General features: G+C 39.2%; 1 protein-coding gene and 1 long non-coding RNA gene across 2 annotated transcripts in view; both read right to left on the reverse strand.

The window, feature by feature from the left end:
- Positions 1–21,800, reverse strand: part of LOC127859283 (high-affinity choline transporter 1-like) — a 31,585-nt gene that overhangs the window by 8,193 nt on the left and 1,592 nt on the right. The window contains exons 2-9 of the mRNA XM_052396528.1: positions 21,283–21,462; positions 20,338–20,445; positions 16,711–16,866; positions 14,072–14,220; positions 6,603–6,728; positions 5,168–5,321; positions 2,069–2,176; positions 454–560 (exon numbers count right to left, since the gene is read on the reverse strand). Coding sequence (XP_052252488.1) covers positions 454–560; positions 2,069–2,176; positions 5,168–5,321; positions 6,603–6,728; positions 14,072–14,220; positions 16,711–16,866; positions 20,338–20,445; positions 21,283–21,454 — 1,080 coding nt within the window. The 5' untranslated portion in view covers positions 21,455–21,462. The remainder of the gene's footprint in view (positions 1–453; positions 561–2,068; positions 2,177–5,167; positions 5,322–6,602; positions 6,729–14,071; positions 14,221–16,710; positions 16,867–20,337; positions 20,446–21,282; positions 21,463–21,800) is intronic.
- LOC127859286 (uncharacterized) lies at positions 10,442–11,437 on the reverse strand. Its single transcript, XR_008039290.1, has 2 exons — positions 11,309–11,437; positions 10,442–11,152 (listed from the first exon to the last, which is right to left on the reverse strand). It is a non-coding gene; the product is annotated as an uncharacterized LOC127859286 (long non-coding RNA).

Raw genomic sequence — 21,800 nt, forward strand, 5'->3', positions numbered from 1 at the left:
ATAATTATAAATTTAATAGGTACACTTTCTATTCATCTGAAGCGAATGAGGCCTATTGACTGAATTAAGTACACACAGTTTCTGCCAAGCAAAAATTAAAAGTCTGTATTCAATTTGCAATATTATTATATTTAATGATGATTAGGATGTTCTTCTACACGTTACCATGTTTCTAAGGATGTTCTTATACGCATAACCTTGTTTCTAAGAATGTTCTTATACGCATAACCTTGTTTCTAAGGATGTTCTTATACACATTACCTTGTTTCTAAGGATGTTCTTATACACATTACCTTGTTTCTAAGGATGTTCTTATACACATTACCTTGTTTCTAAGGATGTTTTTATACACATTACCTTGTTTCTAAGGATGTTCTTATACACATTACCTTGTTTCTAAGGATGTTCTTATACACATTACCTTGTTTCTAAGGATGTTCTTATACACATTACCTTGTTTCTAAGGATGTTTTTATAAACGTTGAATGTAAACATAGAGCTGGAGCCAAGTACAGAGCTGTCCATGGATGACATCACTGCTGCTGAGATGGCGCCTAGGCCTACAATAGGTATGAGCAATTGTTATAAAAAACAAGAGCACCGCATAACGGGTGCCAAGCTCGGCTGCGGATGCAGTTTTGAAGAAATGAAAGCTTTCAGAATTTTTTTTTTTTTTTAGAGGTCACAGTGACCTTGACCTTTGACCTAGTGAGACAAAAATGGGTGTGGCGTGTAGAACTCATCAAGGTACATTTACATATGAAGTTTCAAAGCTGCAGGTGGAAGCACTTTGATTTTAGAGTCAATGTTAAGGCTTTAGCACAGCGGACGCCCGACGGCAGACGATGAGCTGGCTATGACAATACCTCAGGCTTTCTCCGAAAACAGCCGAGCTTAAAATGGGGTTAATGCATGAGCATTAAGTGTTGTCCCAGATTTGTCTATGCAGTCTGCACAGGCATATCAGGGATGACACTTTCCGCATAACCAACGAAAAATTACATCAAAGCACAAAGTGTCAACCCTGATAAGCCTGTGCAGACTGTACAGACTCATCGGGACGACACTTTACACACATGTAATAAGACCCGTTTTTACAGAGTCCTGCATACATGAAATATTCCTCACTCATATAGAAGTATTCTGAAACACAGGGATGAGATACTCAAAATGTTATCATTTCTGCTATCAAATTATTACTATTAAGCAAGAAATATATTTTCAAAGTTATGTTTTTTTAGCATACATATAAAATTAGAATAAGGACATAACTTGAAGCTTTAAGATTTAATATTCATGAATTTAATTTACATAAATAGTTAAATGGAACAGTTTATTGCTTTTATCTTAACAAACCTATACAGTTTTGCTTTAAGAAGCCCCGATACACAAGAATAATGAACACTTCTCATTCAAAATAAAGCTGTCCAAAACTGTTGAGTTTTCAGTTTTTAATGAAAGAAAAACAATTAAAAAGTTCACATAAAATAACTCAAGATTGGTATTAGCTTATAATCATTATAAATAACCTATTCTAATATACTAATACTGAAAATTTTCAAAAAATAATTTTCTAAAATTCATATTTAATTACACAATTCTGCTGGTAAAAAAATCCATTATTATAGCAACCAATAAACTAAATTTCTTATTGGGCTACTACAGCATTGTTGACCACATGATAACCAAGTTTGAAGAACAACATAACAAGAACAACCTAGGTTGCCGTGGCTTAGTGGATATGGTGTCCGCCTAGCGACTGGGAGGTCACAGATTTCATCCCAATGGTTGGAGCGCTCTTCAAAAATCCCCCAAAGACACCAAGTACTGGTTATTCCCAGAAAACAGACTTGAAGGGTTACAATAAGTATTAGGGTATTAAGTCGTTGATGCAATTGAGCTAAAATAAACAAGCAAATTAGTTGAATTGATATCCCCAGCTATTTGAACATTTTTGAAATGTATGGACAAAATGATGACCGATTATATATCCCTCTGCTTTTGACAAGGGATTAAAAAGTTTACATAAAGAACAACCTTACATAAAGTTTGAGTAACAAATACCGACCCAGTATGGAGACGGCTGGTGGTGTGAACTCATTCAGCACATGGGGCAGTATCGCACTTCCCTGACCAATGTCCAGCGGCGATACACCCAGTCGGGTAGCGTTCCAATCTGAAATAGAACACAGTGGCGTTACACCCAGCTGGTAGCGTTCCAATCTTAAATAGAACACAGTGGCGTTACACCCAGCTGGTAGCGTTCCAATCTTAAATAGAACACAGAAGTGACACACCAAGTCAGGTAGAGTTCCAATCTGAAATAGAACACACATTGTCTAGAAAACTCAAGCAGCAAAGTACAAGTTCTATGCAGCTTAAAGACTCGATAGTGCCTTAAAGTCTATGGATTTCGATGCTAAAGAACTGAAAATAATCAGGTACAAACTAATAAACTTAGAAAATAGTAGAACAGTACAATATTTTTGCTTTACATTATGGACTTGTGTAACTTAAATTCTGGAGAATATATGATATTTTATTGCATAATTGCTTCATTATAAAGTTAACAGGGTCCTTGGTTCTAGCTCGTTAATTCCTCCAGCTTCTGATCCTATGAACATAGCATTTTCTAACCGTACCAGATAGCCTCAATCGGAGGAAATTGGGCTTAATACATCAACGTAAAGTGTCTTCCCAGATGAGGCTGTGCATATCAACACAGGTTAATCAGAGACAACACTTTCCATTAGAATTGAATTGTGTTTCAAGATCCATAAACACTGTCCAATACTATAATGCTATATAAAAACTTCGAACAACAAAATGTGCCATACAAATGTTAATTACAATAGGAGGACCCTGAAACAAGTAACAATGGTACTTAAAACGTTAAACAACAAATGTTCTGCAACTTTGTAAGAACTAAAAATGATTTCATGATGTCATCTTGTTTCATTTTATGGATGATATGGAGTCATGATCAGATTCATTTGGTTTGCATAATTGATGCCGGCTATCCCAGAAATCTGCAGCTGCAGCCATCAAATTTCAACTGTGCTTTAAAACAAACAAGCATTTTGTATCTCGTTAAATCAATTTTACCAAACCAAATCTAGCATTGAAATTTTGCCAATTGCAATAAGGAACACTGATTAGTTTATGGATTAACTTAATCTTCAGATGTATTCGTTGAATTTGAGCACTAATGGATCTTAAATAACATAAATTACATAATGATTACTCATGAGAACTAAATCATGCTTCTGACCCTGCCTGAAGCCACGGGCCAATCTTGCTATCCCTCATTGTTTGGATATTCTCGCTGGAAATTCCAATGGAATATATTGTCCCACAAAAAAATTAAAACTAGCATATTGTATCTCGTTAAATAAATAAAAAGACAAAAGCTTGCGTTAAAATTTTAGCTATTGCTTTAAGGAAACTGATTTTTGTATGGGTTAACTTTATTTTACAAAGTATTAATCGATTTTGATCATTAAGGGATCTTAAAGTAAAAAATGTGCATCTGTCTCACAGTTGACAGTCTACAGACATTTTTCTGATGACCAGTCTTTCAAATACCAAGTGTATTATTTTAGAATATAGATTTTTATATAGATATTTATTCTTACAAATATAGAGAAGCTGAAAATGATAAATTGCTTTAGATACCTCTATGGAAAAGTGTTTAAAATCACATGGCTTGAAAATGACGAAACCGAAGTTAGAAAACTGTAATATGACAAAAGCAGTACTTTTAAATAGTTATCCTGCAAACATTTCAAAGTATAGGGCATATTTTCTTATGTCTAACAATTATGTTTATTTTCCTTATGACCATTCATTTCACATGGATTCCCAGCAGTCCCCTGAACCAATCCCACCTGCAGATTTCCCAGCTGCCCCTGAACCAATCCCAACTGCAGATTTCACAGCAGCCCCCTGATTCAGTTCCACCTGCAGTTTTCCAAGCACCCCCTGAAACAATCCCACCCTCAAATATTCAAGCAGTCCACAGAAATAACCCCACCTGCACATATCCCAGAAGCCCACTGAACCAGTCCAACCTGCAGATTTACCAGCTGCCACTGAACCAGCCCAACCTGCAGATTTTCCAGCTGCCCCTGAACCAGTCCAACTTGCAGATTTCCCAGCAGCCCCCCGGACCAGTCCAACCTGCAGATTTACCAGCAGCCCCCTGGACCAGTCCAACCTGCAGATTTCCCAGCAGCCCCTGAACCAGTCCCACCTGCAGATTTCCCAGCAGCCCCCTGAACCAGTCCAACCTGCAGATTTACCAGCAGCCCCCTGGACCAGTCCAACCTGCAGATTTCCCAGCAGCCCCTGAACCAGTCCCACCTGCTGATTTTCCAGCAGCCCCCTGAACCAGTCCAACCTGCAGATTTCCCAGCAGCCCCTGAACCAGTCTCACCTGCAGATTTCCCAGCAGCCCCTGAACCAGTCCCACCTGCAGATTTCCCAGCAGCCCCTGAACCAGTCCCACCTGCAGATTTCCCAGCAGCCCCCTGAACCAGTCCAACCTGCAGATTTACAAGCAGCCACCTGAACCAGTCCAACCTGCAGATTTACCAGCAGCCCCCTGGACCAGTCTAACATGCAGATTTACCAGCAGCCCCCTGGACCAGTCCAACATGCAGATTTCCCAGCAACCCCCTGAACCAGTCCAACCTGCAGATTTCCCAGTAGCCCCCTGGACCAGTCCAACCTGTAGATTTCCCAGCAGCGCCCTGAACCAGTTCAACCTGCAGATTTTCCAGCAGCCCCAACCAGTCCAACCTGCAGATTTACCAGCAGCCCCTGGACCAGTTCAACCTGCAGAATTCCCAGCAGCCCCCTGAACCAGTCCAATCTGCAGATCTCCCAGCAGCCCCCTGAACAAGTCCAACCTGCAGATTTCCCAGCAACCCCCTGAACCAGTCCAACCTGCAGATTTCCCAGCAACCCCCTAGAACAGTCCAACCTGCAGATTTCCCAGCAGCCCCCTAAACCAATCCAACGCAGATTTCTCAGCAGCCCCCTGAACCAGTCCAACCTGCAGATTTACCAGCAGCCCCCTGGACCAGTCCAAGCTGCAGAATTCCCAGCAGCCCCCTGAACCAGTCCAACCTGCAGATTTCCCAGCAACCCCCTGAACCAGTCCCACCTGCAGATTTCCCAGCAGCCCCTATCAAGATGGAGGGTACGACCAACACAAAAGCTGCACACGCTCCTGCCACAGAAAGGATCTTTGCCTGGCGACCGCTGCGTACCGACAACACACGCTGGAAATACGCCTGCCACGGAATGGTGCCAAATGTCTGAATAGAAACATGCAGAATATAAAATAACATGAGAACACCGAAAATAAATGTATGTCACAATGAAAACATTTTGTTTTTGAGTGAAAACATTTTGTTTTTGAGTAAAAACAATTTAAATATGTTCAGGACTGCCTAAATTGTCTCACTTTAGTGAGATAAACATCACACATTTCCACTGATCACACTTTTTTATTAAGTCTATTATAAGATAGTGGTTATCAACGTTGTATAATTATTTCGCATGCGTCCATTGGCAACTCCCAAGGGTTCTCATTTTTAATTTAGACCATTATAATGAAACTTTCTAAAAAATGACAAGGCCTTTAGTAACTTTGATATCTGATATGTAACATCAGATATTATTTGTGAGATTTTAGATACTTAAAAGTATACATGAGCTTACCATAGGGAGTATACATGTATTATAATCCCATCAGGGTGGACATTGTAAAATACAATTTGTGAGTAATAAAATATTTTGGTTCAATGATGATCTTATTACTGAGTGCCTACAGGGTTTTACACCTTAAATAACAGAGGAAAACTAAAGGCCTCATTTCAAACAAAAACTTTTTTAAAATCATGCAATTTTCCCCTAAATCCAAACGTCCACAAGCTATATCAAATCCCAAATCAGCTATTTAGGGGATAATTGTTCCCAACATCAATAGGCTAGGGCTTCTTCCAAAGGAAAAGAGAAATTCCTTGTCTATGATGATCCATTTCATGTAGCTACGTGATGGTACTATTAAATTCATGTAGCTACGTGATGGTACTATTAAATTCATGTAGCTACGTGATGGTACTATTAAATTCATGTAGCTACGTGATGGTACCATAAAATTCATGAAGCTACGTGATGGTACCATTAATGTAGGTATAGGAAAGTTCTGAGCAGTGAGAGAATAATGATCAACCCGTCAGTGTGGAAACATGATGACCTTATCACTGTATATAGGTTAACATGGTGTAATGGATGTAAAGTCCGCCAAGCGACCAGGTCACGAGTTTGATCCTCACTGGGGGAATGTTCTTAAGATCTTCCCGAAAGACACCAAGTACTGGGCCACCATCTAGGCCCAGGAAACGGACTCCCGAGCGTTTCAAATAAGAAATAAGTACTTTAAATGCAGTCAAGCTAAAATAAATAGGTTTAAAGTATAAAGGATGTTCCTAATATTGAAGGTATCAAATGTTTTTAGAAGAAAAATTTACTGGTATTATTAAATGTAAGCTTATTTATAAATAGCTCATTTTATGAACCAAACTGCATGTTACCATAGCAATGAGCAGGTCTATCCACTGTGGAAGCGAGGGCGTGTCCAGTTTCCCCAGCCAATCGTTGGTGAGCGTATCAATGCTGCCTACATTCTCATTGGTCAACACAAACGGTACACTTAGACACTGAAACAAAACCAAGCGGCCATTTGACAAAAACTCCCAGGAAGTCAACTCCAGTCATTAAATAACCACACATCAGAATGAAAGATAAATGTTCCTGGTTGTGGAGAAATTATATCCTTTAAGTGTGTTACGGGCAACGCAAGTTTAAAAAGAGCACCGCCTTGCGGGTGCAGACCGCTCATCTATTTTCTTTTTAAAGGTGAAGGGACTCTCAATTTAAATCACAAAGGAGGGAGAGGTGGAGTGAAGAGGGGTGTATAGTGTGGGGGTGTGGACATTAATTACATTATCTTCCAAAAATGCAAAAAAAAAAATGAAAAAAAAATCGGGTGGGGGCGGGGGTGATTCTTGGGTGTGATGGTTGGACGGTATTTCAAAAATAAAATAATAAAAATAAATATTTGTGTTTTTTAACCGTTTCAAAAAAAATAATTTGGGGGGGTGGGGAGGGGGGTGGGGGGGGTGGGGGTATAGTGTGAGGGGTGTGGTGGTCATTTGTGAGATGATCTTTAAAAAAAAAAAAATAGGGGGGGGAGATTCGGGGGGGGGGGGGGCACTAAGGTTTGGGTGGAGTCTATTGTGGTATGTCAGGTAAGAGTAGTTTTGTCAAAGTATCAATCAAATCTTATCATAAATAAAGAAGTTATGGCAATTTTAGCAAAATTTAATAATTTTACCTTGAGAGTCAAGAGTCAAGGTCATTCAAAGGTCAAGGTAAAATTCAATTTGCCAGGTAAAGTAACCTCGTGATAGCATGAAAGTATTTGAAGTTTGAAAGCAATAGCCTTGGTACTTTAGAAGTAAAGTGGATCGAAACACAAAATTTAACCATACATGTATATTCAAAGTTACTAAGTCAAAAAAGGGCCATAATTCCGTAAAAATGACAACCAGAGTTATGCAACTTGTCCTTTTACTGTCCCCTTATGATAGTTTGCAAGTGTTCCAAGTATGAAATCTATGATACTTTAGGGGTAAAGTGGACCAAAACACAAAACTTAACCAAATTTTCAATTTTCTACATGTAAGTATAAAGGCCCATAATTCCGTTCAAATGCCAGTCAGAGTTACATAACTTTGCCTGCACAGTCCCCTTATGATAGTTAATAAGTGTTGCAAGTATGAAAGCAATAGCTTTGATACTGTAGGAATAAAGTCGACCTAAACACAAAACTTAACCAAATTTTCAATTTTCTAAGTATAACAAGAGCGCCGCATGACGGAGCAATATACGCCCGATTCGTGTGCCATTGGAGATGATACACTGATGATTGATGTATTTGTTTTGGAAATAAGCAAAAAAAAATCGCGAAAAAAATAAACCCGATGAAAATATCGCAAAATAAAACTGGATAAAAATATTGCATAAAAATATTGCATGTGTTAATCGGTTGCATGTCTCCAATCAGACCTGACTGATATATAATCTATATACTACCTCTGACCAAGTTTAATGAATTCAACTTGAACTAGAGCTTTGTCACTGAATGTGACTTATACCCCCATACCACTTTGACGCAGGATAAAAAGTTGTTTAAAAGTTTCGGATGAATACAATTTGAATTAGAGTCCGGACAAAGTGGCGCCGTTGAAAATGCACTAATTGACCCTATGACCTAGTTCTTGACCCGACATGACCCATATTCGAACTTGACCTAGATATCAACTAGATGCAACTACTGACCAAGTTTGGTAAAGATCGGATGAATACAATTTGAATAAGAGTCCGGACAAAGTGGCGCTGTTGAAAATGGACTAATTGACCCTATGACCTAGTTTTTTACCTGGCATGACCCATATTCGAACTTGGCCTAGATATCAACTAGATGCAACTACTGACCAAGTTTGGTGAAGATAAGATTTATACAATTTGAATTAGAGTCCGGACAAAGTAAAATGCACTAATTGACCCTTTGACCTAGTTTTTGATCCAGCATGACCCATATTCGGACTTGACCTAGATATCAACTAGATGCAACTACTGACCAAGTTTGGTGAAGATCGGATGAATACAATTTGAATTAGAGTCCGGACAAAGTGGCGCCGTTGAAAATGCACTAATTGACCCTATGACCTAGTTTTTGACCCGGCATGACCCATATTCGAACTTGGCCTATATATCAACTAGATGCAACTGCTGACCAAGTTTGGTGAAGATCGGATGAATAGAATTTGAAATAGAGTCCGGACAAAGTGGCCCCTTTGAAAATGCACTTATTGACCCTATGACCTAGTTTTTGACCCGGCATGACCCATATTCGAACTTGGCCTAGATATCAACTAGATGCAACTGCTGACCAAGTTTGGTGAAGATCGGATGAATACAATTTGAATTAGAGTCCGGACAAAGTGATGCCTTCCGCCCGCCGCCCGCCGCCCGCCCGCCCGCCAAGGGGTTTCACATAATACGTCCCGTATTTTATACGGGCGTATAAAAAGAGCACATAATTCTGTCAAAATGCCAGTCAGAGTTACATAACTTTGCCTGCACAGTCCCCTAATGATAGTTAGTAAGTGTTGTAAGTATGAAAGCAATATCTTTGATACTGTAGGAATAAAAGGGACCTAAACACAAAACTTAACCAAAATTTTCAATTTTCTAAGTATAAAAAGGGCACATAATTCTGTCAAAATGCACGCCAGAGTTATCTAACTTTGCCTGCCCAGTCCCCTCATGATAGTAAGTAAGTGTACCAAGTTTGAATGCAATAGCATTGATACTTTCTGAGAAAAGTGGACCTAAACGCAAAACTTAACCGGACGCCGACGCCAAGGTGATGACAATAGCTCATATTTTTTTTCAAAAAATAGACGAGCTAAAAATCTAATCTTTTAATAAAATAAGGGCAAAACTTCCATTATGACAAATGAGGTTCATGTACTGGTTTCTGCAATTGTTAAGTTTCAGCCGACTAGCAGAATTACTTTTTGACGATGCTGCGAAGCATCGTCTAAGTTATCATATCATGAAAAAATTCTTCACAATGGCAACCTATGTTAAAGACCGAGCCAGTCCGATTGAGATAGCTCGATTTTTCTAATCGGCATACCACGCTGATTATCATTGATAAAGGTATAGAAAGCTCAGCTATAAATAGGACAGCATATTCTGGGAAAAGAATTAATAATAGTTTGAAAACGTTAATTTTAAATCAGTTATATTCAATCCATTATATGATTATAGATCAATGAAACAACTATGCATTTTCTGTATTGTATTTGACATTTGTCTTGATTCAGTAAATAAATTGCGAATTAAAACGTGTTTAATTAACTTTCAACGCGATCATGAGTGTAAAGAAAACGAATTATTTCGAACCTGCAATTTGTAAACGTTGTAGTGACTATGGTATATAAACAGCATAATAGTTGTGTCATATCTGTGATACTCGCTCTTCTGCGTGCTTTCTCATTTTGCATATTTTATCAACTTTTCAAACATAAATTATAGAGCCACATCAGTGCATATACTATGTTTGACAATTCATTCGTTTGTTGGATATTGTTTGCTGTTTTAAACACATATTAAGTCATATCGCGGAGATTTAGTTAACCTTACCATGTGTTCATGGGCGAACTCACGTATTCAAGTGCTCTAACGACTATGTGCTCATACCCACTTTCGATCGGGAATCGTCATGAAATTATTGCCGTACTTAAGCTACAAACATGCCTCAGCTTATTGAATTAGAGAAAAAGAACGATAATCAAAAGAGAACAAGAGTGCCAAACTGTCACAAGATACGCCCGTTCGAAGGTTTTGGACACCATGCTCAATGCTTGAAATGCACTAAGTGACCTCAAGACCTAGTTATTGACTTGGCATGACCCATATTTGAACTTGACCTAGATATCATTTAGATGTAACATCTGACTAAATTTGGTGAAGATCAGATGAAAACTACTTCAATTAGAGAGCGGACACCATGCTAAATGCTTTAAATGCACCATGTGACCTCGTTTTTGACCGGGCATGACCCATATTCGAACTTGACCTACATATCATCTAGACACAACTTGTAACCAAATTAGGTGAAGATCAGATGAAAACTACTTCAATTAGAGAGCGGACACCATGCTAAATGCTTGAAATGCACTAAGTAACCTCGTGACCTAGTTTTTGACCCGGCATGACCCATATTTAAACCTGACCTACATATCATATAGACACAACTTTTGACCAAATTTGGTGAAGATCGGGTGAAAACTACTTCATTTAGAGAGCGGACACCATGAAATCCTTGAAATGCACTAAGTGACCCCATGACCTAGTTTTTGACCCGGCACGACCCATATTCCAACTTGGCCTAGATATTGTCTAGACTCAACTTCTGAGCAAGTTTGGTGAAGATCGGATGAAAACTATTTGAATTAGAGTCCGGACAAAGTGGCGCCGTTGAAAATGCACTAATTGACCCTATGACCTAGTTTTTGACCCGGCATGACCCATATTCGAACTTGGCCTATATATCAACTAGATGCAACTGCTGACCAAGTTTGGTGAAGATCGGATGAATAGAATTTGAAATAGAGTCCGGACAAAGTGGCCCCTTTGAAAATGCACTTATTGACCCTATGACCTAGTTTTTGACCCGGCATGACCCATATTCGAACTTGGCCTAGATATCAACTAGATGCAACTGCTGACCAAGTTTGGTGAAGATCGGATGAATACAATTTGAATTAGAGTCCGGACAAAGTGATGCCTTCCGCCCGCCGCCCGCCCGCCGCCCCGCCCACCCGCCCGCCCGCCAAGGGGTTTCACATTATACGTCCCGTATTTTATACGGGCGTATAAAAAGTATATGTTCTTGCACATGGGATTGTGAAATCACGTCCGTACACATAGCATCATTAACTTAGGAAAGGAAACAACGAAATTTAAAGTTTGGTATGATATACATGTGAAATTAAAGAGCATGGTGTAATTAAAGAGCCTGTCAAGTTTTGAATTTATATGCTGAAACGTAATGTTATAACCCACAAAAGTTTTACTGTAACAGACAGTTTTTTAAGATAAGTGGTACTGAAAATACATGTCGAATACCTTTTTAAAGATATTTCTTGTTATATTTGATCAAGAATGTAACCCGCTGCCCAGTTTCGCTGAAAGGATCAAGTTCCCCAAGGGTACTACTTCCCCGTACCCCCAATTTTTTTTCGTACCCTACATTTTTCGTACCAAATTTTTTTCGTACCCAATTTTTTTTCGTACCCACATTTTTGCTCGTAACCAAATTTTGTTCGTATCCATTTTTTTCCTACCCAACTTTTTTTTGTAACCAAATCTTTTTACGTACTTAACTTTTTTAGGGCATAATTTTTGTACCCAAAATGTTTGTACCCATTTTTTTCCTACCCCAAATTTTCGTACCAACATACACAATTGTTATGATGTAGATAAACTTAAATAGATGCTTTTTTATCAATCCTCTTCAAAAGCATCGTCACACCAGTACTGTCAGTACTTTGATATAGGTAGATAGTGTGATGTTAGTTTTGGCAATACAGTAGTAGCACAACACCTAGGACAAAAAACTGTCCATATACAATATCCATCCCATACTACATGTATGATCACACTTTAACATCTAGACACAAGCATATGCAATACATATGAGTATGGCTAATGGGAAATGTTAATAGAAATAAATCTACATATAATAGTATTTATAAATGTACATAACTGTTTGAACTTAGTACCAATGATTACATTTTTGAACATGCTTTATACATGCTAATGTTTTATGAACAAAGAAATAGTCAAAACATTTCACATAAAAAATATACAACAAATGATACCTGATAAGACTGCCATAGCCACTAAAATTAAATTAAGCATTGACCGAAAATTTGATTTTTCCCTGACTTTTCCATGACTTTTCACTGACTTTTCTGAAATTTCACTTTTCACTGACCATTTTTTTTTTAATTCCCAGACTTTTCACTGACCTTGAATGAAAATCAAATTTCCCTGACTTTTCAAGTTAAGTGGCAACCCTGACCTTACCAGTCCATTGTGAAGTGCCCATCTTACCAGTCCATTGTGAAGTGCCCATCTTACCAGTCCATTGTGAAGTGCACAGCTTACCAGTCCATTGTGAAGTGCCCATCTTACCAGTCCATTGTGAAGTGCCCATCTTACCAGTTTATTGTGAAGTGAAAAACTCACCAGTCCATTGTGAAGTTCCCATCTTACCAGTCCATAGTTAAGTGCCCATCTTATCAGTCCATTGTGAAGTGCGCAGCTTACCAGTCTATTGTCTGGCGCCCATCTTACCAGTCCATTGTGAATTGCCCATCTTACCAGTCTATTGTCTGGCGCCCATCTTACCAGTCCATTGTGAAGTGCCCATCTTACCAGTCTATTGTGAAGTGAACAGCTCACCAGTCCATTGTGAAGTGCCCATCTTACCAGTCTATTGTGAAGTGAACAGCTCAACAGTCCATTGTGAAGTGCCCATCTTACCAGTCCATAGTGAAGTGCCCATCTTATCAGTCCATTGTGAAGTGCGCAGCTTACCAGTCCATTGTGAAGTGCCCATCTTACCAGTCTATTGTCTGGTGCCCATCTTACCAGTCCATTGTGAAGTGCCCATCTTACCAGTCCATTGTGAAGTGCACAGCTTACCAGTCCATTGTAAAGTGGACAGCTTACCAGTCCATTGTGAAGTGGCCATCTTACCAGTTCATTGTCTGGTGCACAGCTTACCAGTCCATTGTCTGGTGCCCAGCTTACCAGTCCATTAACTGGTGCCCAGCTTACCAGTACATTATCTGATGCCCAGCTTACCAGTCCATTGTCTGGTGCACAGCTTACCAGTCCATTGCGAAGTGCCCAGCTTACCAGTCCATTGTCTGGTGCCCAGCTTACCAGTCCATTAACTTGTGCCCAGCTTACCAGTACATTATCTGATGCCCAGCTTACCAGTCCATTGTCTGGTGTCCAGCTTACCAGTACATTATCTGATGCCCAGCTTAACAGTCCATTGTCTGGTGCCCAGCTTACCAGTCCATTAACTGGTGCCCAGCTTACCAGTCCATTATCTGGTGCCCTGTTACCAGTCCATTGTCTGTTGCACAGCTTACCAGACCATTGTGAAGTGCCCGGCTTACCAGTCCATTGTCTGGTACCCAGCTTACCAGTCCATTGTGAAGTGCCCAGCTTACCAGTGCATTATCTGGTGTCCAGCTTACCAGCCAATTGTCTGTTGCACAGCTTACCAGTCAATTGTCAGGTGCCCAGCCTACCAGTCTATTGTCTGGTCCATTGTTTGATGCCCAGCTTTTAGTCCATTGTCTGGTGCCCAGCTAACCAGTCCATTGTCTGGTACCCAGCTTACCAGTCCGAACACGATGAAGATGAGCTGTACCACATCTGTATAGGCTACACTTATCATCTGACCAATCATTGTGTAGAACACTGTGACCCCTGCCGAGGTCACTATGGCAACGGTGAGGTCAAGGTTAACAATCACACTGAGACTGGTTCCTGTTAAGACATAACATATAGAAATTCTGTAAAAGCATAGACATTCTTGAATGCAAGAAAAACATTTTTTTTAATTAATAATAGAAATACAAAATCTTCACTATCTCCAAAGCCTTAAACTTAATTATTGAGTTCATCCCTTTGTTATTTATATTACAAGAGGCCTAAAGGCCCTAGGTAGCTAACCTGAGACATGTAGGGAAAAAAAGAAGTGCCAATTGTGTAATGTTTGTGTAATAACTGTGGCCTTTATCTCTGTTTTTCCTCTGTATGACACAGATTTGATATGACCTCAGTGTTTTTTTTCAGCATTTTGAGAATTAGGCTGGCTCCCTTTGGATAAGGAAAAAACGCGGATTTTTCAAAAATTGGGAAACTAGTGTTGTTGTTGTATTGCTAACAAATGCTTAAAAATTGACAATAAAATTGTTTTCAATATTATATTTACTATGGTGCAACTGAAAGAGCTGGATCAGAGAGGATCTAAATGTTGAGATCTAAACAAAAAATAATTAAAACAAGAGGGCCAAGATGTCCCTAGTTCGCTCAACTGAGAGGAGTAGGTTCATTTAATCTTAACCAAACGTCAATCTTGACCTAGATATTGTCCAGACAAACATCCTGGTCAAGTTTCATCATTATTGAACCAAAACACTGCGTATGGAGTGTTTTTGTTTTTTGTAAGATTTTACCTGGTGACCTATATTTTGAGTTGACCCCCCTTACCAAACATCAAACTTTGCTTAAAAAATAAATATTTTGACCAAGATTCATAAAATCTGAAACAAAATTGTGACCTCTAGAGTGTTTACAAGGATTTTGTATAATATTATGAAAATTTGGACAATCTAAGGGCAATAATTATGGCATTTATTATGTGATTTTGCTCATTATCAAACTTGACTGAGATCTTTCAGCAAATTTCATAAAGAATGCTTGAGAAGTGTGAATGCTAGAGTATTTACAAACCAAATGTGGACGAACGGACAGCGAACAAAGACCAATTCTAAAACCTCACCTGAGCAATCAGGTGAGCTAAAAAGTGTGTTTCACATGAGCCATTTTCCAACATGTTCGAGAAATCAATAAAACCAATGTATTGACTAAGTTTCACGATGATTAGGCAAAAAATGAGACTTCTATAGTGTTCCATTACAAGGTTTCTCTCTAGCCACATAAGAAAAACTGCCCCCCCCCCAGGGGCGTTGGTTAGATTTTTTTACCGATCTGGACCCCCCCCCCCCCCCCCCCCCTGCAGCCATGTTATTCAACTGACCGAATTTCATGATAATTGGGCCAAAAATGTTACTTCTAGAGTCTTCACATGTTTTCACTATTTACATATAGAGAAAAATGCCCCGCCCACTGGCGGCCATGTTTTTCACCGATCTGGACCATTTTCAAACTCGTTCGAGATATCAATAAAACCAATGTTTTGTCCAACTTTCATGATGATTGAACAAAAATTGTGACTTCTAGTGTGTTTACAAGGTTTCTCTATAGCCAAATAAGGAAAACTGCCCCGCCCACTGGCGACCATGTTTTTCAATGGACCAGAACCACTTTTGAACTCAACCAACATATCATTAACCCTTTGCCACTCAAATGCAAAGTGAAAATGGCTTTTGCAACCAGCATAAAACCAGAACAGCCTGCGGGTAACTGTAAATTAAATGTGACTTTCTAAGGGACTACAAATGCGTCAAAATACGTATCTAAGTGGTTAAGGGTTAAGACAAACATTTTGACAAAGTTACATAAAAGTTGGGCATGAAATGTGACTTCTACAGTGTTTACAAGGTTTTTCTTTTTTTTGACCTAGTGACCTAGTTTTTGACCCAGCATGTCCCAGTTTCCAACTCCATTGAGATATCATTAGGACAAATCTTCAGACCAAATGTCATGAAGATCGGACAAAAAATGTGGCCTCTAGAGTGTTTACAAGGTATCTCTATAGCCAAATAAGGAAAACTGCCCCGCCCACTGGCAGCCATGTTTTTCAACAGACAAGAACCACTTTTGAACCCAACCAGCATATCATTAAGAAACACATTTTGACAAAGTTACATGAAGATTGGGCATGAAATGTGACTTCTACAGTGTTTTTTCTTTTACCTAGTGACCTAGTTTTTGACCCAGCACGACCAAGTTTCAAACTCGACCGAGATTTCATTGGGACGAAGCTTCTGACCAAGTTTCATGAAGATCGGACAATAAATGTGGCCTCTTGAGTGTTTAAGAACAAATGTGGACAGACGGACATACGACAGACAAAGACCGGTCACAAAAGCTCACCCGAGCAATCAGGTGAGCTAAAAATTCGCAAACATCAATTGGGTATTTTAAGGTCCCAATTTGGGAAAAATATATACTTTTTTTCATAGTGTATTGGGCCTATTACCAGCCCCGGATTTGAACAGGAAAAAAACACACTGGAACTGTGACAAATTTAGATTTTTACTATATTCTAAGGAGTAAGGTATGACTCACCTAGAGCTGAGAGGATGGAGGCAGTCCAGAACAGGTCTCCACAGAGAGAGGCCATATAGACCAGCACCACGACAACACCACCAAACCTCTCATTGAACGGGTCCAGCATCGTCATGTAGCGGTGTTCACGCATGGGACCTGCGTACACCACACCACCTGGTACAAATATACAACACACTTAAAGCATATCTTTCCCCGTTCTGTAGCATCAAAAACCTTAGCAGTTTTCAGACACCTGCTACTCCATTTCCTGGGTAAAACCAGTACTTGCTGTCTGAAGAGAAAATCCTTAGGAATGCTCACAGAGTCGGCATTTAACGCTCTTGAACACTTGGCGGACACCGTCATGAATTTGGCGCAATGTCGTATGACCTTGCAGAGAAAGAAAACGTTCATGTTCTGAAGACGTCAATAAATCATTATTGTTGTTGTTGTTTATTGTCAGTTGTACATTAAAAACATTAGCAAAAAATGTTGAACCTGGATTGCGCCTCTTTTAATTTTAACAACAAAACTCTAAGTATAATGCAATTGCCGACAGACACTATATCCACTAAGGAACCACAACCAACAGTAGACTTTAGTGTCAAGGAAATAAAACATTGTGCAATATCAGTGTATAAACCAGGGCTGCAACCATATGCCAACACATATGCTACAACATATATTTCTTATCTATATAATTTGGACACATTTAAGTACTTACAAACACAACAACACATTTCGTTAGTATTTGTATTTGTGTATCACATTTCTTCATATTGCCTATAAAAAATGCATTTTTCAAAACAATAAACATTTGCGCATTTTAATAAGTTTTTACCTTCTTAATAAGTAATTACATGTAATCATGAACACAGTAGACCGCTCAGAGATCTTTTCATTCAAAATCGGGTCCAGTTATCGGGCCCCATTCCGAAACGAAAAATATCTATCTTTACTAAACGGGAGCTAAAAACTCCAAATGGGAGGTTTCCAAAAAAAAAAAAAAACTTTTTTTTTTTATAAATCTCAATATTTTGTTCTACTCCCATTAATATCAGTTCAACCTTTGTGAATATAAAACACTTGTATTCACAATTTTGAAGCATTTTTAGCAAAACAACAACAACACTAATTTCCCAATTTGAGTCAAAACACCGCAAATTTTTCCAATGCAAAGGGACCCGGCCCCATTACCAAAAAGGTTAAAAAAATAACTGCCGCTGGGTCATGAACACTGCCGCTGGGTCATGAACACTGCCGCTGGGTCATGAACACTGCCGCTGGGTAATGAACACTGCCACTGGGTCATGAACACTGCCGCTGGGTCATGAACACTGCCACTGGGTCATGAACACTGCCACTGGGTTATGAACACTGCCGCTGGGTCATGAACACTGCCGCTGGGTCATGAACACTGCCACTGGGTCATGAACACTGCCACTGTGTCATGAACACTGCCGCTGGGTCATGAACACTGCCGCTGGGTCATGAACACTGCCGCTGGGTCATGAACACTGCCGCTGGGTCATGAACACTGCCGCTGGGTCATGAACACTGCCGCTGGGTCATGAACACTGCCGCTGGGTCATGAACACTGCCGCTGGGTCATGAACACTGCCACTGGGTCATGAACACTGCCACTGGGTCAAGAAGACTGCCACTGGGTCATGAACACTGCCGCTGGGTCATGAACACTGCCGCTGGGTCATGAACACTGCCGCTGGGTCATGAACACTGCCGCTGGGTCATGAACACTGCCACTGGGTCATGAACACTGTCACTGGGTCATGAACACTGCCTCTGGGTCATGAACACTGCTGCTGGGTCATGAACACTACCACTGGGTCATGAACACTGCCGATGGGTCATGAACACTGCCGCTGGGTCATGAACACTGCCGCTGGGTCATGAACAGGGATCAGTTCAAATGAGCCTCGTTCTGTGAAAACGGGGCTTAATGCAAATGTAAAAGTCATATATGGAGCCTTTCTTTGAGAAAATGAGGCTTTATGTATGTGCGTAAAGTGCCTTCCCATATTAGCCTGTGCAAGTCTTCACAGGCTGATCAGGGACGACACTTTCTGTTTATATGGTTGTTTTAGATAAAATGAAGTATCTTCTTGTCAAAAATCCAGTTTAGGTGAAAAGTTCCATGCAAGATCAGCCTATGCAGAGTGCAGAGAAAATGATATAATTTTCATTTGAACCACTTCAGCTAAATGAATTTCTTTTCAAAAGAATTATATGCCAACCCAAATCCTGATGAATCCCATAAAATGCAATGATATCCTATTATACTAATACAATTCAAGTTTGATATTGGGATTGTTTTTTAATAAAACTGTTTAGTCTGTTAACTTCAAATGCATTTTGTGGTTAGAATTTTGACACACAATGGAAGGATTTTTATGACATTGTGTGAACCTGTATTGTGACAATAATATTGCTGTACACTATCTCTTTAAGTGCTGGAAACGAATTGTGAAGGCCTTTGCAAACAGTTTGGAACGTGGCGTCTCATCATGATCCAAACTGTTTGCTATTCTGATAGTATTCTTTGAAAAAAAATCAAAGAAAATGCTTAGTTTTAGAAATTCAGCAGACAACATATTAGCAGACGACAAATTTCCCAGCATGCAAAGGGCTATGCAGGTCAGGCTTTCGTTTTGTTTCCACCATTTTGGGAATAGGGCTGGGTCTCATTGGATAGGGAAAAATCATTGTGTTTTCAATAAAATTGGGAACTTAGTGTTGTTGTTTGCCTAACAAACGCGTCAAAATTGGCAATAAGTGTTTTCAATGTACTATTTATGAAGTTAAACTCACTGAGCAGGATAGGAGATAAACTAAATGTTGTGATCTGAAAGAGTTCCTGTTTTGGAAACCTTCAACTGGGAATTGTTGGTCCCATTGGGACAAATGTATGTAAGTTTTTCATTTGAGAATGGGGGCAAATATCGGCCCCCAATTTGAAAACAAAAACCTGGCTACTCAATGTATATCGCTATATCGTTATACTGTTTGCAGAAGTGCTGCCACATCTCAAAAAACCTTCACTAGATTGAGATTTGTCAAATGTAAGAGGCAAGAATATTCTGCATTTGGGAATGTAAACTTTCTTTGAAAAGAATTCTTATGCTAATTTCAGCATGTGAAATATGCATGTTAAATGCTTGGTCCAAGAAAATTGATTGCTAGAACAAACTTTATCTATGCTCCTGAAGCAAACGTGAGAAATGAGGCTATCAAAACTGCGCACATATAAATAGCTTATGAAACATTTCATTGGTTCCACCTCCAATGTTGCACTGAGATTCAATAAGTACATGCAGCTAGTTCACTTTTGTCATCTGTATGATATTAAATCAAGAAAATAAACTTTGTATTGATGTGTGATATCATGAACATGTTATGTCATCAGTTAATTCATTAATTCAGGGACCTATAAAAACAAATGTTTAGGTCCCTGATTAATTCTTATGAAAACTAACTTTTTTGACAGCCAGTCACTATATATTGTTGCAATGACAACTATATAACCTTGGGTTTTCATGTTTGAAAAGATAAGCAAAAAAATTAGATTGATGAACAATTAAACAAAAGCACATAAGATTCCAGTTTGTCACATAAAGAAGAACACACCTATTATAAGACCGATGAAAATTCCCAGTGGAGCCAGTGTCCACACTAGCCCTGCTGTTGCTATGGATTCTGCAGTTCCATTTATGTAACCACCTCCAACAGTTGTAGCTGAAACAAGAGATGTGTTTGTTAGAAACAAAATGCCCCCTTTTGCGTCGCTTTGAAGCCATATATTTAACCTTTTACCTTGAAGGAAGACCTTGATCTTTTGTGCAGCTCCATGAGATACACATGCATGCCAAATATCAAGTTGCTATCTTCAATATTGCAAAAGTTATGACCAATGTTAAAGGTTTAGGAAGGATGGACAGACTGACGGACGGACTGACGGACAGTTAAAAACTATATGCCACCCTTCGGGAGCATAAAAAGTGGCCTCTCAATTGTTCACAGCGTACATTTGTATTGCTTATGAATCATGACACACAGTGATGAAAAGGCGATTAAACACTCAAAAGTCGGTTAAGGAATGTGGGAAGTCCTTCCAACAAAGGAATAAATCAGTAACAGGGAATTTGATATTCATAAACTCATTTTGTAAATCAAAGACAATTTATACTATCTACTTAGTTATATAAACACAAAGAAATATAACACTTTTATTAAACTGCATCTCTCTGTTAGGTTAAATTCATGAATATTCATTATCATGGTCAAATTTTACACCATAGGCACATTGTGGACAGGTGAGCAAATGCACTCTAAACAGACTTAGTTCATTAAATCTTACTCATCTTGAAATGATAAGAAACACATGAAGAAATGCAAGGAAGAAATAAGTTTAAAATAAGAAACTTTTTTATGTATTGACCTGTCAAATCTATGCAAATCCTTTACAAAAAGATAAGATGGTGATTATTATATTTCCCATTTTGATAATTAGGAGTCCATTCTAACTCCAAAAAAAAATGCCAGCCCTTGCAAATCCTGATCACAATGGCCAACCTGTCATGGTGAAGATGCCCACAAGGGTGCTGATGTTGCGGTCAGCAACGATGGATGACTCGAGAGTGGGCCGGCCAGTAAGGCCTTTCCGTCTTGCAGCCAACACACCCACAATGAGGATGATAAGGTAGAACACAACCAGCACAATGAGCCCAGTGATGTTCACAGCCATGATTTATACTGGAAATGTACAATGAAGAGATTTATGACTTTTTAACAAACAATGCTTACTAATGACTAAATCTTAGGTGTCAGTCCCAGTCTCCAAGAAAACATTTTAAGCAAGAGAAGTTTAACGAACAGGTTTTATAGAACTAACTAGACCTGTTCACTATACATTTATATAGCACAAGGTAAGGAAATATAAAGGGATATTTTAAGGGGGAGAAATGAGGGACAACAATACAGATATCCTCCTCCAGTCTTTTATGTGCTGCTTGAGATTCATGCCTGGTGACGTGTCCAAACCATGCCAGCTTTCTTCGTTTGATGGTTGCCATTAGGGGCCCTTGAGGGCC

The sequence above is a fragment of the Dreissena polymorpha genome, chromosome 15 (genome assembly GCF_020536995.1).
Source record: "Dreissena polymorpha isolate Duluth1 chromosome 15, UMN_Dpol_1.0, whole genome shotgun sequence".
NCBI classification, from domain to species: Eukaryota; Metazoa; Mollusca; class Bivalvia; order Myida; family Dreissenidae; genus Dreissena; species Dreissena polymorpha.